General features: G+C 33.8%; 1 protein-coding gene across 2 annotated transcripts in view; it reads right to left on the reverse strand.

Annotated features, from left to right (window-relative positions):
* The window catches only part of wnd (Mitogen-activated protein kinase kinase kinase 13 wallenda), a 184,941-nt gene that overhangs the window by 99,187 nt on the left and 71,675 nt on the right, over window positions 1–14,079 (reverse strand). For both annotated transcript variants that reach the window (XM_072540992.1, XM_072540991.1), the window contains exon 2: window positions 10,540–10,701. In XM_072540992.1, the coding sequence (XP_072397093.1) occupies window positions 10,540–10,691 (152 nt within the window). In that variant the 5' untranslated portion in view covers window positions 10,692–10,701. The remainder of the gene's footprint in view (window positions 1–10,539; window positions 10,702–14,079) is intronic.

The raw sequence follows: 14,079 nt of genomic DNA on the forward strand, positions 1-14,079 counted from the left end.
AAAACACATCTTTATTAGGCAATAAATGTCTAAATTTTGAGAAACATGCAAATTTTAGTTAAGTACTTAGAAGAGTAAAGGGGAATAAAATCATCTTGTTGATACCTAGAATTCAAATTCCAACACTGGTGTTAGTGGTAAATAGGATTTGCAAATGGAAAGTTTTTAATCAATAAATGCAAACAATATTAATAGCTTGGAAAATCAATCAAAAGACACAATATTTGTACAAGATAAGATTGCATTAAGCTCTCCCTAGAGAATACGAAACAATAGAAAATATTAACAAAATAATAGTAAATGGAATACACAAAGCGGCACAAGAAACTTTAGGTATCATAACGAAAAATCGAGATGTTAGAAATTACTGGTGGAATGATCACCTAGAAGAAATGAAACAAAACATAAATAGGAAGTATACCATAAATGGCCAAAGGAAAGAGAACACGGGAATAAAAAAAAGTGAATAGCAGCAAGCACGTGCCAAATTCAAAACGGGTTCAAAATGAGAAGACAAATGTCAGGAGCTAGACATGTACATCAGAGGGCGAAAATCTGGAGAAGCCTGGAGATATAAAGAATATAAAAACCAACAAAAGAGAAGAAACTGTGATAAACCCCATAAAAACAACGAAATTAGAAGAGTATTACAAAACACTATTGGTAAAAAAAAAGACCAGAATACAGTACCATATCAAACAACATAATCGAGGTCACAGAACAGTCAATCAATATAAGCAACAGACCAAAAAAGCAATAACCTTATTAAAAAACGACCGCGCCTACTAAAAAATATTTTTTTAGTAGTAAGTATTACCGTAATTAGTACACTAAGTCGACTATACGGAAGAATATTTAAAGACCTCATATGTGAAAAGTACCATCCATACGAATCAGAGGAAAAAATCTGCTTTAGGACAGGTAGATCAACAACAGAAAACATTTTCTGTACAACCTAGGAAATAGAAAAAGGCTGTCAAGAGCCCAAGAGTTGTATTTACTTATGGTAGATCTAACTGCATATGGCATGTAACATGGTACCCATTAATGGACTATGGGAAGTACTAGAAAAAGCAGCATAAATGCATCTATCACACAGGAGCTAAAAGAACTATATAGAAACTCGACATCCAAAATTAAAATTGACAATAGAATATCAAAAGGTTTCCTGGTCACTGGAGTATTATTCAATATATAATATTGATGAAGCCCCGAGACAGTAGAAGAAGAAGTGCAATGGAATGGGACTACTGATGGGAGATACGATACCCTACACGGTACACTATGTAGATGACCAAATGGCAATTGTACAAGAAAAGGAAGATCTTGAATATATGGCAAGTAAACTAAATGGGGTCTAGAGGTAAATACCAAAAAAAAAAAAATGTCTATGCGTAGGAAGGGAAGGTACGAAGAGCCTGAACCTGGAACAGGAGACAATTACAATCTGAAATAAATATGTATATCTGGGAATAAAACTAACGAGTATAGGACGAAGCAAAGAAATTATTAAAGAAAGGATATTAAAGGAAACACAGGTGATAGGAGCACTGAATTTGGTACGGCAGCACAAAAATATAAAAACAGAAAATAAAAAACGAATTTACAACGAACACAATATTAATCTATGGAGCTGAAGTCTGGCAATTAACCAAGAAGTACAACGCTGAATTACCAGCCACTGAAATGGAGTTTTGGAAGAGGTTAGCAAGAAGATCTAGACTAGAACACATAGAACACTAGAAACGACGACATTGTACAACAAATGGGAATAGAAAGAACAATAATATAGTATGGTACGGGCATGTAAGACGATGTCGGAAAGAAATTTAAGAGATGAAGACTACCACAATAAAAAGGAGTAGGGATTAGGAACGGAAAGGCTATAACGCTATAAAACCAGTTTAACATATATATATATATATATATATATATATATATATATATCTTTAAGTTGATTTAAATATTCGTTTAAAGTCGCAATTAAAAAAAACCCTCAAATATTTGTTTACAATACTTTCAGCACAAATGTTTGTTTCATCTTTGTAAACACAAAATGTGGACGTAATAATTATTTTGTTTAACAACAGCACCTACTTGCAGAGTAGCTGTAGTAACAAAAAAAAATAAAATAAAATGAAAAATTTCTTTAAATTTTTTGTTATCATGTTGGTACAATTTATTTATTATGTCACTGAATTTTTTACGTTCAATGATATCTATTTTGCTAATACTATTTACAAATGATATTCCTGAAGATTGACGCAGTGTTAACTTACGCTTAAATATCTCATAAATATAAAAATTATGAACCAAACGATATTTTGGTAGAAGTAATAGAATTCTGATAAGTTGGGTCAATAAATTGTATTTGTTTATCTCGAAGGACAGATCGTATATTAAATTCAACAAAATTTGCAGATAGAAATACACTGGCTACAAACATTAACCACGCCAAATTTACAATTAAATAAATAATTATATTAACAGTTGTTAAAACACAAACGATTGTGAATCTTAAAGAAATCTCAAACTGACCTCAAGGTCGTGAGAAACTAATAATTATGTTAAATATAAAATATTATAAGAACTTAAATTATTTTGATATAAGTAATTAATATGCTGATAATCTTAAATTGCACATTTAATTTTAGTTATTTTAAGTTTATCATTCTTTAAATTTAGAATAGATACATTATATCAATGTCTATACAAAAACTTCGAAACAACTATTTTATTGATGTGGTTCTAACAATCTAACATGGCTAGATATAATAATATAATTAGATACAAGACATTACAAACATACTTAAAAAACATATCTTAATAAAATGAAATGAAATGAATACTCCAAGTTAAATGTCACTCATCTTTGATTCCTAACATACTCAATCAAACAGTGCTTAAATCTTACAGATTTTATATCCAACAGATCATGAGATTGGCTAAAGTCATTTCCCAGGATCTGAATCCTGTTAATAGGAGAGAATTTGCCATAGTTAGTGTGATAGTGTTTTATAGAAAACAAAGGCATGTCTCTCAGAATTCTAGTGTTACATCTAAAGTTGATAAGACTTGATAGATGAGAACAGTCAGTGGTATGATCAAGTAGTTTATGGAGAAAAACTAGATCACATTTAGTTCTGTAGTCTTCTAAGGAACTGATATTTAGCCTTGACCTTAGTTCTAGCACAAATCCGGAGAAACTTATTTTGAATTTTTTCAAGGGTGTGAATATGGTTAAAATAGTATGGTGACCATACTATAGAAGCATAAGACAGGATGCTGCGGACGAAAGTAAGATATAAAATTCGATATGTGGGTACTGAAAAATCTCGAGAGTTTCTTGTGATAAAACCTAGATTTCGGTAAACTTTATTTGACAAATTGTTGATGTGGGGGATAAATGACAAGGAACTGTCAAATAACGCTCCCAAATCTTTTATTTCAGTCACTCCTGATAGAAGACTTGTATTAATGTGATAGTCAAACACAACATTATTTTTAGATTTGCTAAAGGATATAACAAAACAATTATCTTTATTTAACTGGAGACCATTGGAAAGAGACCAATTATACAGGGAAGTAAAGTCTTCCTGGATCCTTAGACAATCAGATAGATTTGAAACTTTAAAATATAACTTAAGGTCATCAGCAAATAGCAAAAACTGACAAACCTTTATTACCTCAGACATATCATTAATAAACAGATTAAAGAGAAGAGGACCCGCATGTGAACCTTGTGGTGTCACCTCGGGGGAACAAATAAGGGTCTAACCAATTTCGGTTATCCCCGGGTGCTCTGTAGAGGGCTTCGAATATACTGTCGAAAGCTCCTCTACTTAAGTCCATTTTCGGGTTATGGACTTTGGTAAATATTTATCTTCGGTGTCTTGCCTTGAAAAAGGTAAGATATTTCTTACATGACAATTTCTTCGTCGAAATAAAACACCAAGTTAAGTTGAAACAATTCTCAGCCACAGAGTATGGAAAATAAATGCAGGAAGCATAGCCCCGAGAGCACTAAGCTCTCGGAGAGCCCGTGAGGGACTGACTTGGCTGACCTGAAAATCGCCAATATTTATATGCGCTGTTCGAGCGATAAATAGGGATTTCCAGGTCAAGAGCCAATGGAAAAATTCGAGGCGGGGCGATGCGCATCAAAATGCGTACTAGTCCACAGACTATGGCATTCGATGACATCCCCCCTCCTCTGGAGACTCTGCGGCTGGGAAAAAAATTTATTGATTAAAAAATACAAATGTGAAAATACACAAGAAAATATGCATAAAAATACAAGTAAAATGTTCATAAAGAAATTCACACAACACTGCACTACTTACAGGGGGAGATCGGTGGTGATGACGACATCTTAAGCTCCTACAGGTCCATCCTCGGTCGGTGTGCCAACTCCTCCAACGGGCTCGTCTTCTTCTCGGTCGTCCGGATCCCATCTGCCATATCCAACGGGGTTTCGTAGAGTACCAGTGTGCCGAAGCCTACGTGGTCGTCCAACCACTTTCGGTAGGGGGGCGATGACTGGGTCTACTCCGGGACTTCCATCGGCATCTGGGGCTTCTAACTTCGAATAAGCCTGGCTCGTCAAAGGTGTCTGCACGTCGAAGGCGTCAGGTCTGCAGAAGGCCTCGATGTCGGAGTGTTAATTGCTTTCTAACACTACGTGGTTCTCCCCATTCTTCTCTTGACTTCAACCTATGTTGAAGTCAATGGTGTGTTGCCTTCTGTGAATTCGAGCTGGGTCGTGGGTTCGGATTTTAACCACGTTGTCGGGCGCCATGTCACCTCGGGGGAACAAATAAGGGTCTAACCAATTTCGGTTATCCCCGGGTGCTCTGTAGAGGGCTTCGAATATACTGTCGAGAGCTCCTCTACTTAAGTCCATTTTCGGGTTATGGACTTTGGTAAATATTTATCTTCGGTGTCTTGCCTTGAAAAAGGTAAGATATTTCTTACATGACAATTTCTTCGTCGAAATAAAACACCAAGTTAAGTTGAAACAATTCTCAGCCACAGAGTATGGAAAATAAATGCAGGAAGCATAGCCCCGAGAGCACTAAGCTCTCGGAGAGCCCGTGAGGGACTGACTTGGCTGACCTGAAAATCGCCAATATTTATATGCGCTGTTCGAGCGATAAATAGGGATTTCCAGGTCAAGAGCCAATGGAAAAATTCGAGGCGGGGCGATGCGCATCAAAATGCGTACTAGTCCACAGACTATGGCATTCGATGACAGTGGGACCCCTGAACTGACAAAGATAGGAATTGAAAGTGAACCCTTTATAAAAACAAACTGAATTCTTTCATCAAGATAACTACTTAACCATGAAAAAAACCACTCAGGAAAGCCAATACATCTTAATTTAAAGATGAGTAAAGAATGGATTACTGTCTCAAAGGCCTTCGAGAAATCAGTATAGATGGAGTCCACTTGGTACCCATCCTCGAAAGCCCTGATAATGTAATCATTATACAAAACAAGATTTGTAGATGTAGATTTACTCTGCCTAAATCCATGTTGCTCATTAATCAAGAGATTCCTACAATGCCAAGTAAGATATTTGTTTAGAATTAGTTCAAAAAGTTTAGGGATGGCAGATAACATAACAACAGGCCCATAATTTTTTATATTGTCTCTGTCACCTTTTTAATATACAGGAGTTATATAACTGTCACGCCACTTACTAGGGAAGGTGTGTAGTCTCAAAGATAAATTAAATAATACATGTAAAGATTTGGATAGACTGTAGACACATCTTTTTAAGAAATATGTAGGAATATTATCAGGGCCATAACTCAGTTTATCCTTAAGAGCATTTATAGACTCAAGGACTTCAGAAAGTGAAAATTGGATAAATGGAATGTCAACAGAATTTTTTACTTTAAAATTGAAGTTACTTAAATTAACTTTGTCTGAGCGATAGACACTAGAGAAATGGCTCGCAAACAAGTTTGCTATTTGCTCACTTGATTCAGCTAACAAGTCATTAAAATGCATGACATTTGGAATTCCGTGGCTTTATATATTATAAATAGATTCCTCAATGTTGGAGAGAATGTTTTGCATTGTGTTCTAAGATCTGAAAATAAGATATAATCAGCTGCTAACTAAGTATGTTTGAAACTAGCATGAGCAGTTTTTTTTAAATAACAAGTTTTTTTAAATCTGGAGAAAACCAACGAGGAAATTTTGAAGGTTTATATGTTTTTTTGGAACAAAGAGTGATATTGCTTCAGAAAGAATTTCATAAAAATTATTTACTGAGATATTAATAATTGCATCATCAAAAACAATATTCCAGTCAACTGAAGAAAAATAATTATTTAGACCTACAAAATTTGCATTACAATAGTGAAAATATGAATTGTTATAATCTAATTGTTTAACATTACCATTAAAACTAAGATCACAAGTAATTGCCACATGATGAAAGTTATTGGGTAGCAAAGTGTCCACTGCCTCATACACTGACACTTTCTGATAGGCTTCAATACTGTGGAAAATGAGATCCAAAAATACCCCACGTTGATTCGGTATAATATTTGATTGCCTCAGGTTCAGGTAAGAGAAGCATTCGCATATAGCTTTACTGCGTCAACGAGCAAGCCCTCTTCATTTGAGTAAGCCCAAGAAGCTAGTGGTAAATTGTAGTCGCCAAATAAATATACAGGTACATCTGACCTATTGTTTTTAATAGTTTCAACTGCCGAGCAATGACTAAGGTAAATATCTTCTGATGAGTTTGGAGGAATGTACACTCCACCCAAGATAACTGATGCACATTCATAATTCACTTGAACAAACAGATGCTCAACATTATTAATGTCAGATTTGATTTGATTAGCTTTAAAATGGTTTCGTAACAAAATTAAAACTCCTCCTCCACGCTGGTTAGTGCTAGTTCTTAAGTTACGATCCAATCTGAAAATGTGGTACCCAGAGTTTAACAATTCCTTATCTGAATAATCTTGATTAAGCCAAGTTTCTACCAGAATGATGACATCATAGTTTGCAGATATTACCAGAGAACAACCCAACACAGGGATTGTGTCTCTGTTATTCTAGGATATTACCTACATTTCCTCAGATGTCAACAACCTTGAATAGTAAATAAACAAAGGGGTGGTATGTTAAATATCCTAACGATCACAAACGAGTTTTTATTCAGAAGCGCTTTCACTGCATATGATGTTGCCAAATTATTTAATTTTCTGAAAAGAAAAATTTATGTATATGGAAAACAATGTAATTTTTTTTTGAAACGGTTAAGTTTAGAAAAAAAATTTAGAGGACTTTTTCGTTCCAAATTGAGTAATATATCCATACCTTAATGGAACGCACTATTTTCGGGGACACCCCGTATAACTCTTTCTCAATACTAAACAAAGTATCTTATCCATATATGTAAATTCTTGTGAAATAAAATTAAACTATTATTATTGATAGTATGCAAAGTAAATCATTAATAGGTTGTATTAGACATTATAATTAAAAAAATGGTATGCATGCAATTTAAATTTGTTTATTGTTTATGCAAAATATGTATTTTTTTCTGGTCAGATTTGTTTCTGTAGTTGACAAGTTGTATAATATTGCTTAGAACAACAGTAATGTACTAAATAAAAATATAGATAATAAAACAAAACCGTAGGTATCAACGACATTTATTGTGAAGTAGTTAAGCAGGGAGGAATAATTCAAGAAAAGCTAGCAGCCTAATGAGAAGTATTAATATATAGGAAATGAGTCAATACTCACAATCTTAAGTAGTTTTTATTGATGTTAAATTTGGGCGTTCAAAACTTACATTATATGCCATGCCCCATCATCAGGCTCCAGTACATGTCTTTGTTTAACAAAAGCTACAAGATATCAGTCACAGGAAAGGCTCTATTACCATAGATAATCTTGTAAAACATCATCACCCTCAAGAAATCCATTCAGCCAAATATAGGAATATGTATATATTACATTATATGTATATGTTACGGTAAGAGTTTATACCGGTAATTGTATACAATTACCACAGCCGACGGTAAATGTAGGAAATTATTTTCAATTGTGTACTTTTACCGGTATACTAAGGGTCAGCGGTAAAAGTATAAAATGAAATAAAAACAATAAATTTCAACTGCTATCCAAGAAGTGTGATTTTTATTGAACTGAATTAATATACTACTTTGCTTACCTAGTATTTGATGTGACATGGCAAACTCTGATGACACTTGGAATTACACAACTTTCCATTTTTTTTACATTTGCGCTTATCTGTTTTATATTTGCAAGCATATCGCTGATAGTTTTGCCCAACCCACAAAGACGTTTTTCTAACATACTCGCGCAATAAAATGTTGAGTTTTGGAACCATGTCTAAAGAAATGAATGAGTCTTTGCAGATGGTAAATTGCTGTCTGATTTGATGTTTTAAGTTTTTTCTTCGCTTACTTTTCACGACATTCTTTTGCATGTATTCGTTTAATTGCAACAGAATCTTGCCTGTCCAAAATTTGATTAAAAAATAGTTCTTCTAGAACCGAATTAGATTCATTCACTCACTTGCTTAGGTTGTTCTACTTCTTCACGTTCTTCAGAATCAAGAACTGACTGGGTTTCTTGTACTTCTTCCACTAACGTGTTCAAATCTTCTTCAGTCGAAATATTTTCTAGAGCATCTTCTGGCAGTGATAAAGTTTTCAAACCAATTTTGACAAGAACCCCAAACATAGCTTCATACGGACTGCACTTGATGTCAGAATGTAATTCGGTTCTTGGCGAATTATACAAATTGAAGACCCTCTGACCACTTGTTTGTTTGGTTGCTTTTCAACCAGGAACTCAGCATATTTTCGATGTCTTGATTCGCACGTTCAACAGATCCTTGTGACTGACTGTGTCTTGGCTTACCGTGTACTATCTTTAAATGTTTCAACAGTTCTTCTATAATTCTGTTGAAGAATTCTCGACCATTATCACTTTGAAGAATGCTAGGAGCTCCAAAGGAACACATTATGCCAAGAAGAACTAATGCAACTTCTGCACGTTTAGTTTTCAACGCTCGTAATTGTACAAATTTTGTTAAGTGATCTTAGTAGACAAAAATGAATTTGAATTCATTATTATCTGCTTGGGCTTGCGTATCTATCAAATCTATTTGACATCTACTATTCGTTTCTTTTGACAGTATAGGTTTCACTACGAAACCGTTTTTGGGAACTTTTGAGGAAGATTGAAGATGAGGAAGAACGAATTTTGGGAAGATTTTTTCTGGCAAGTTTCACACAGATCCAAATAGTGACATAGATCGTTATGATTTTTACTCATGTTTTTGTACTTCTGTTGTAATTCTTTTAATATTCTTGTTCTACCTCCATGCCCAATAGATTTGTGTGCTCCGTCAATAAATTTAAAGAGGTCATAAACATAAAATAAAACATTCTGTTCATCTTTACTTAAAAGGTAAATCAGTTTTTCAGTTTCTCCTACCTTCATGACATATTTTTTTAACCGCTTGTAGGTTTTAGATTGACTTACATGTAAATTGTTTATTAAACTTTGGTACTTCTCTTTTGTAAGCAAAACGGTATTGTGCTTTTTACTATTCATCACTTCAAGTACTTTTGTGTATTAAAACACTCTTCCATTGTTAAATCAAAAATAATCAGTTCTAGGATAATGTAATGTACCTACAAATCTGTAGGTAGGTAGGTTAACATAAAACGTTTTGTCAGTCAAGAAAATACTCCAAAGATAGGAAGGTAACAGTACTGTTAATTAAAAAAACACGAAGCACATGCCAAATCAGGATAGAAACACTTTTGATGTCTCAATCAACTCTGCAGACTGAAGACTTGCGCTTGCGTGGCGATCGCTATAATTTGAATTTCTTACTTTTACCAAGATCATCTGAAAAATGTATATAATTAGTAGTAAAAGTAGAAAATAAAGAGTTTTTAAAAAATATTTCCCACATTTACCGTCGCTTTTGGTAATAGTATAAAATTAACAGATTATCTACTCTTACCGTAACATATATATACTGTGGATATTATGGAATTTTAATATTATATAGTAATTTATATGTATTAAGAAGTTTTTCTCTCCCCTTTTATGTCTGTCATGTTTTGGAGGTTATGTTATTATTTCTCCCGCCATACTATGATATTGCAATGTTGATGCTATGATGCTAAATCTATTGGAATCGAATCGATTGGAATCGAATCGAGTAGATTGAAAAAGATATCAAGAAATCTTTCTTGATACCTAATTTAATCTCCTATCTTTCCCAATACCTAACCTGACCTTATCTATCTTAATAGAACTACAAGAACTGCCATAAATAGTAAGAATTCATCAGGAATGAAGCAAGCTAGGGTGACTTCACCCCTATAACTAGATGTTAATCCATACAGGAGACTTCCAAACAATAAAATTTAAATAAAAAACCTCAGTGATCGAGTTTTATTACAGTTATTCACGATTTACTTTTACCGGTGGATTTGTAATATATCTATGTCTCTTACCTGTTAGTAAAATTATTAAATTGATCCTTGTTCGGCAACGAAACTACTTGTGGTAGAACAATGTCGCCATCACATAACACTTGAGTATGTACAGGGAGTGAGTATAGAGGGGGCGCCTGGCCCCTTTCAAGCGTGCCGTCAGGGGTGTGCATTGTCCTTTATCTGAAACAAAATCAGTGATATATCTCTAATATTAAAATAAAATAACGTAAAGTTGGACAAGATAAGCCTAATGCTTGAATAGAAGTTCCGCAAATGTTTCATCAAATATGTAATATAATTAATAAGGTAGTTTTGGAAATAAAATTAAATGAAAATGAGAATGTGTTTTTGAACTTTCAGATGATTATACCTACAGCAGGGGGAGATATTCTGAAAGGATATAGACAGCTGTTTACATTATTAAAATAGACGTTTTTGAATAAGTTTTACTGTGGAATTATGTTCTATATACAGTGTGTCTACGTAACTTGTAATCATATGGGAAACTTTTTTATTAATTTTACGAAAAATGGTTATTTTTCATAAAAAGTTCTGCATGATCTAAAACCTAAGATGTAATAATCAGATATAAAATTTTATCAATCTTATACGAGGTATGTCAAAAAATATGAATTTCGCTCAAGAGTAAATTTACTTATATATTTCGGCATGGCCACAAATAGAAAGAACGCAGTATCAAAAAACCATCGACGCAGGTTGTACACGGAGAAAAAAGAAGAGTATAGACGTCTTAGAAGAGAGGAAAACCGTACCCATCGACATAAGAAGAGGGAATACGAACAGAACACTCTCAAGGAGATACAAAGTTTATTCAAAAAAAGCAAAAAAGTTAATACCACAAATCCTTAAATAATAGCCGTCGAGAATTTAAACCACGATTAAAAATGTATAAAGACACTAACGTTGAAATTCTACATGATAAAAACTCAGTTCTTAATCATAAACAATAGACATAAAACATAGACAATCAACTAAATCTACAACGTCAACTACACAGTGAAGACCGAACAAGATAAGAAGTGTAAAATGCTATTTTAAAACTCAAAGAAAATAAAGCCCCAGGAATCGATGAAATATGTTATAATCTATTTCTAATGAGTGTAGAGTAATAAAATCTCATGAAGTATTCAAAAGCGCTACAGGGTAATCCGTCAATAAATTCCGTCCGCATTGCAAAATTCTGTCGTTTCATAAAGAGCAGGTAGGTATCACCCTGTTTTAAGGGATTAGTCCATTGTTATCGACAGATAAACAGTGAGCCAGAGGCGCACTAGTGGGTTAATTGACAAAAGAATATGCATTCTTAAAAATCATATTAAAGGAAATAAAAATGTAATACAGCAGAACAGTGTTATTAAAAAAATATAAAATGTAACAATAAAATATATACGAACCGAAATCGGGAAATACTCACAAACACACACGAATGAACTTTACATATTGAAACACTTGTGGGGAGTTTAAATCAATTTATTCACAAAAACTACAAAAACTTTACTGGATACGTTATTACAATTCTACATCACTATAGTCTTCATCCGAAGAACTGTCATCATCCCCTGGTGTTATAATTATAGGGTCAACCACCTGATCGACCAAGTTGTCCAGTTCCCACATTTTATCTTCCTCTTTTAAAACATGCTGGATTGCTTTTTGCCAGTTTTCTGATGTGATTTCCATAATGGCTTGATCAAACAATACCTTGACATCTTTCATTTTAAATGTGGTATTGTGCCTTGCAACATATCCTTTAAATTGTGCCCATATAAGTTCTATGGGATTTAATTCGCAATGATATGGCGGTAGGCGTAGCACAGTTACTTTATACTTTTCTGCTACATCTTCTACGGCATATTTTATGAAGCGAGATTTATGTTGTTTTACTACGGCTAGTAGTTCCTTCTTTATTGAATTCGTCTCAAACTGAATACCTTTATTTGAGAGCCAGTTAATAATTTCTTGCTTTCTCCAAGCTGAAGTTGGTACCTTCTCTATGCGCCTTGAATGGTAGCTTGCATTATCCATAACCACGACCGAATCAGCTGGAAGAAATTTTAACATTTCCCCGAAGTAGTCTTCGAAGACATCCGAATTCATGTCCTCATGATAATCTCCCGTCCGACACGACTCAAAGCTTAACAAACCTTCTTTTAAAAATCCTTCTTCGCTTCCAATGTGAGCAATTATAAGCCTCTTCCCTTTTCCCGAAGACACTTTAATATCCGTCGAAAGGCCTTCTATGAAAGCTTGGCGAGCACTTGTTACATTTTTATCTTGCCACATTTTTTGGACTATATAACCTTCGTTTATCCACGTCTCATCAAGATAAAAAATTTTCTTGTGCTCTCTGCGGTACTGTTTTATAGTTCTCAAATATTTTCGTCTCCAGCAAATGATTTCATCACTTTCCAGTAATAGTGCCTTTCGATTGTGCTTTTCCCAGGAAAAATTCATACTTTTTAAAGTTTTCCATAAAAGTTTTCTGGATATCAAAGGAATATCGTTATCTTGGCTTATCTCCATTAGTATTTTGTCAAGGGTGGGTATTTCCTTTTTAAAATAAAACGAATGAACTTTTCTTCGAATGTCACGTTTGGTGTCTTCACCTAAGATTTTTATTGGTCTTCCTGATTTTCTCTTGCATGGACTTAACTGGCCTGATATCTTTCTTTCTCGCAATAATTTAAAAATCGTGGACTGTCCAATTCCAGTCATTCGGGCACATCGCTCAACACTTTCTTGCACAGACAAACTAGGGTGATCGTGTTTTATGCAATCATATACATTTAAAATTATAACTTTTTCACTAACAGATAGCGGAGAATTTTTTACACCTCTTTTCTTTGGAGTAAATGTCGCCATTTTATAACTTTTTCACTATTTCTATATCACAATATTACTGTACGTTTAATTGGTGTAGTAACAATTACTAACTCGAATGTCGAATGATAATAATAAAATAAAAGAGGGATTATAATGAAAGTGTAAGTAAAACCTCATTACGCGTTATTAGTCTTCATGTTGATTTATTTTAGTTCTTAGTAATATTAGGAGGTGCGTCATACCCTTATCAGTTTCTTCTAATGCTTTTATTCGTTCAGTAAGGAAGTGAATTTGTTTTTATAAATAAAAATGTAATTAGCTTTAATGACCATATAATGGAATACGAGTTTGAAGAATAAGTTAATCGAAAAATTAAATAAAATTGGTTATCACAAAATATCCAAAATATGATATTTTGAGGTACATCAATTTTTGACGACGAAGTTGACATCCGTCCATTTGCCTACGCCCATGACGACACCGAAATTCAGGCAAATTTTATGACACTTCATGATTTATTACTCTACACTCATTTGAAACCAATTATAGAAATGTACAAAAAGGGTGGTGATAAACTTTCTGCAGCACTCCATAAACTAATAGTACTTATATGGCAGAATCAATTGGTACCAGAACAGTGGCTAAAGGGAATAATATGTCCGTTGCATAAAAGGGGTGATCAACTGGAGTGTAAGAACTATAGAGACATTACTC

Source organism: Diabrotica undecimpunctata, chromosome 8 (genome assembly GCF_040954645.1).
Source record: "Diabrotica undecimpunctata isolate CICGRU chromosome 8, icDiaUnde3, whole genome shotgun sequence".
NCBI lineage: Eukaryota > Metazoa > Arthropoda > Insecta > Coleoptera > Chrysomelidae > Diabrotica > Diabrotica undecimpunctata.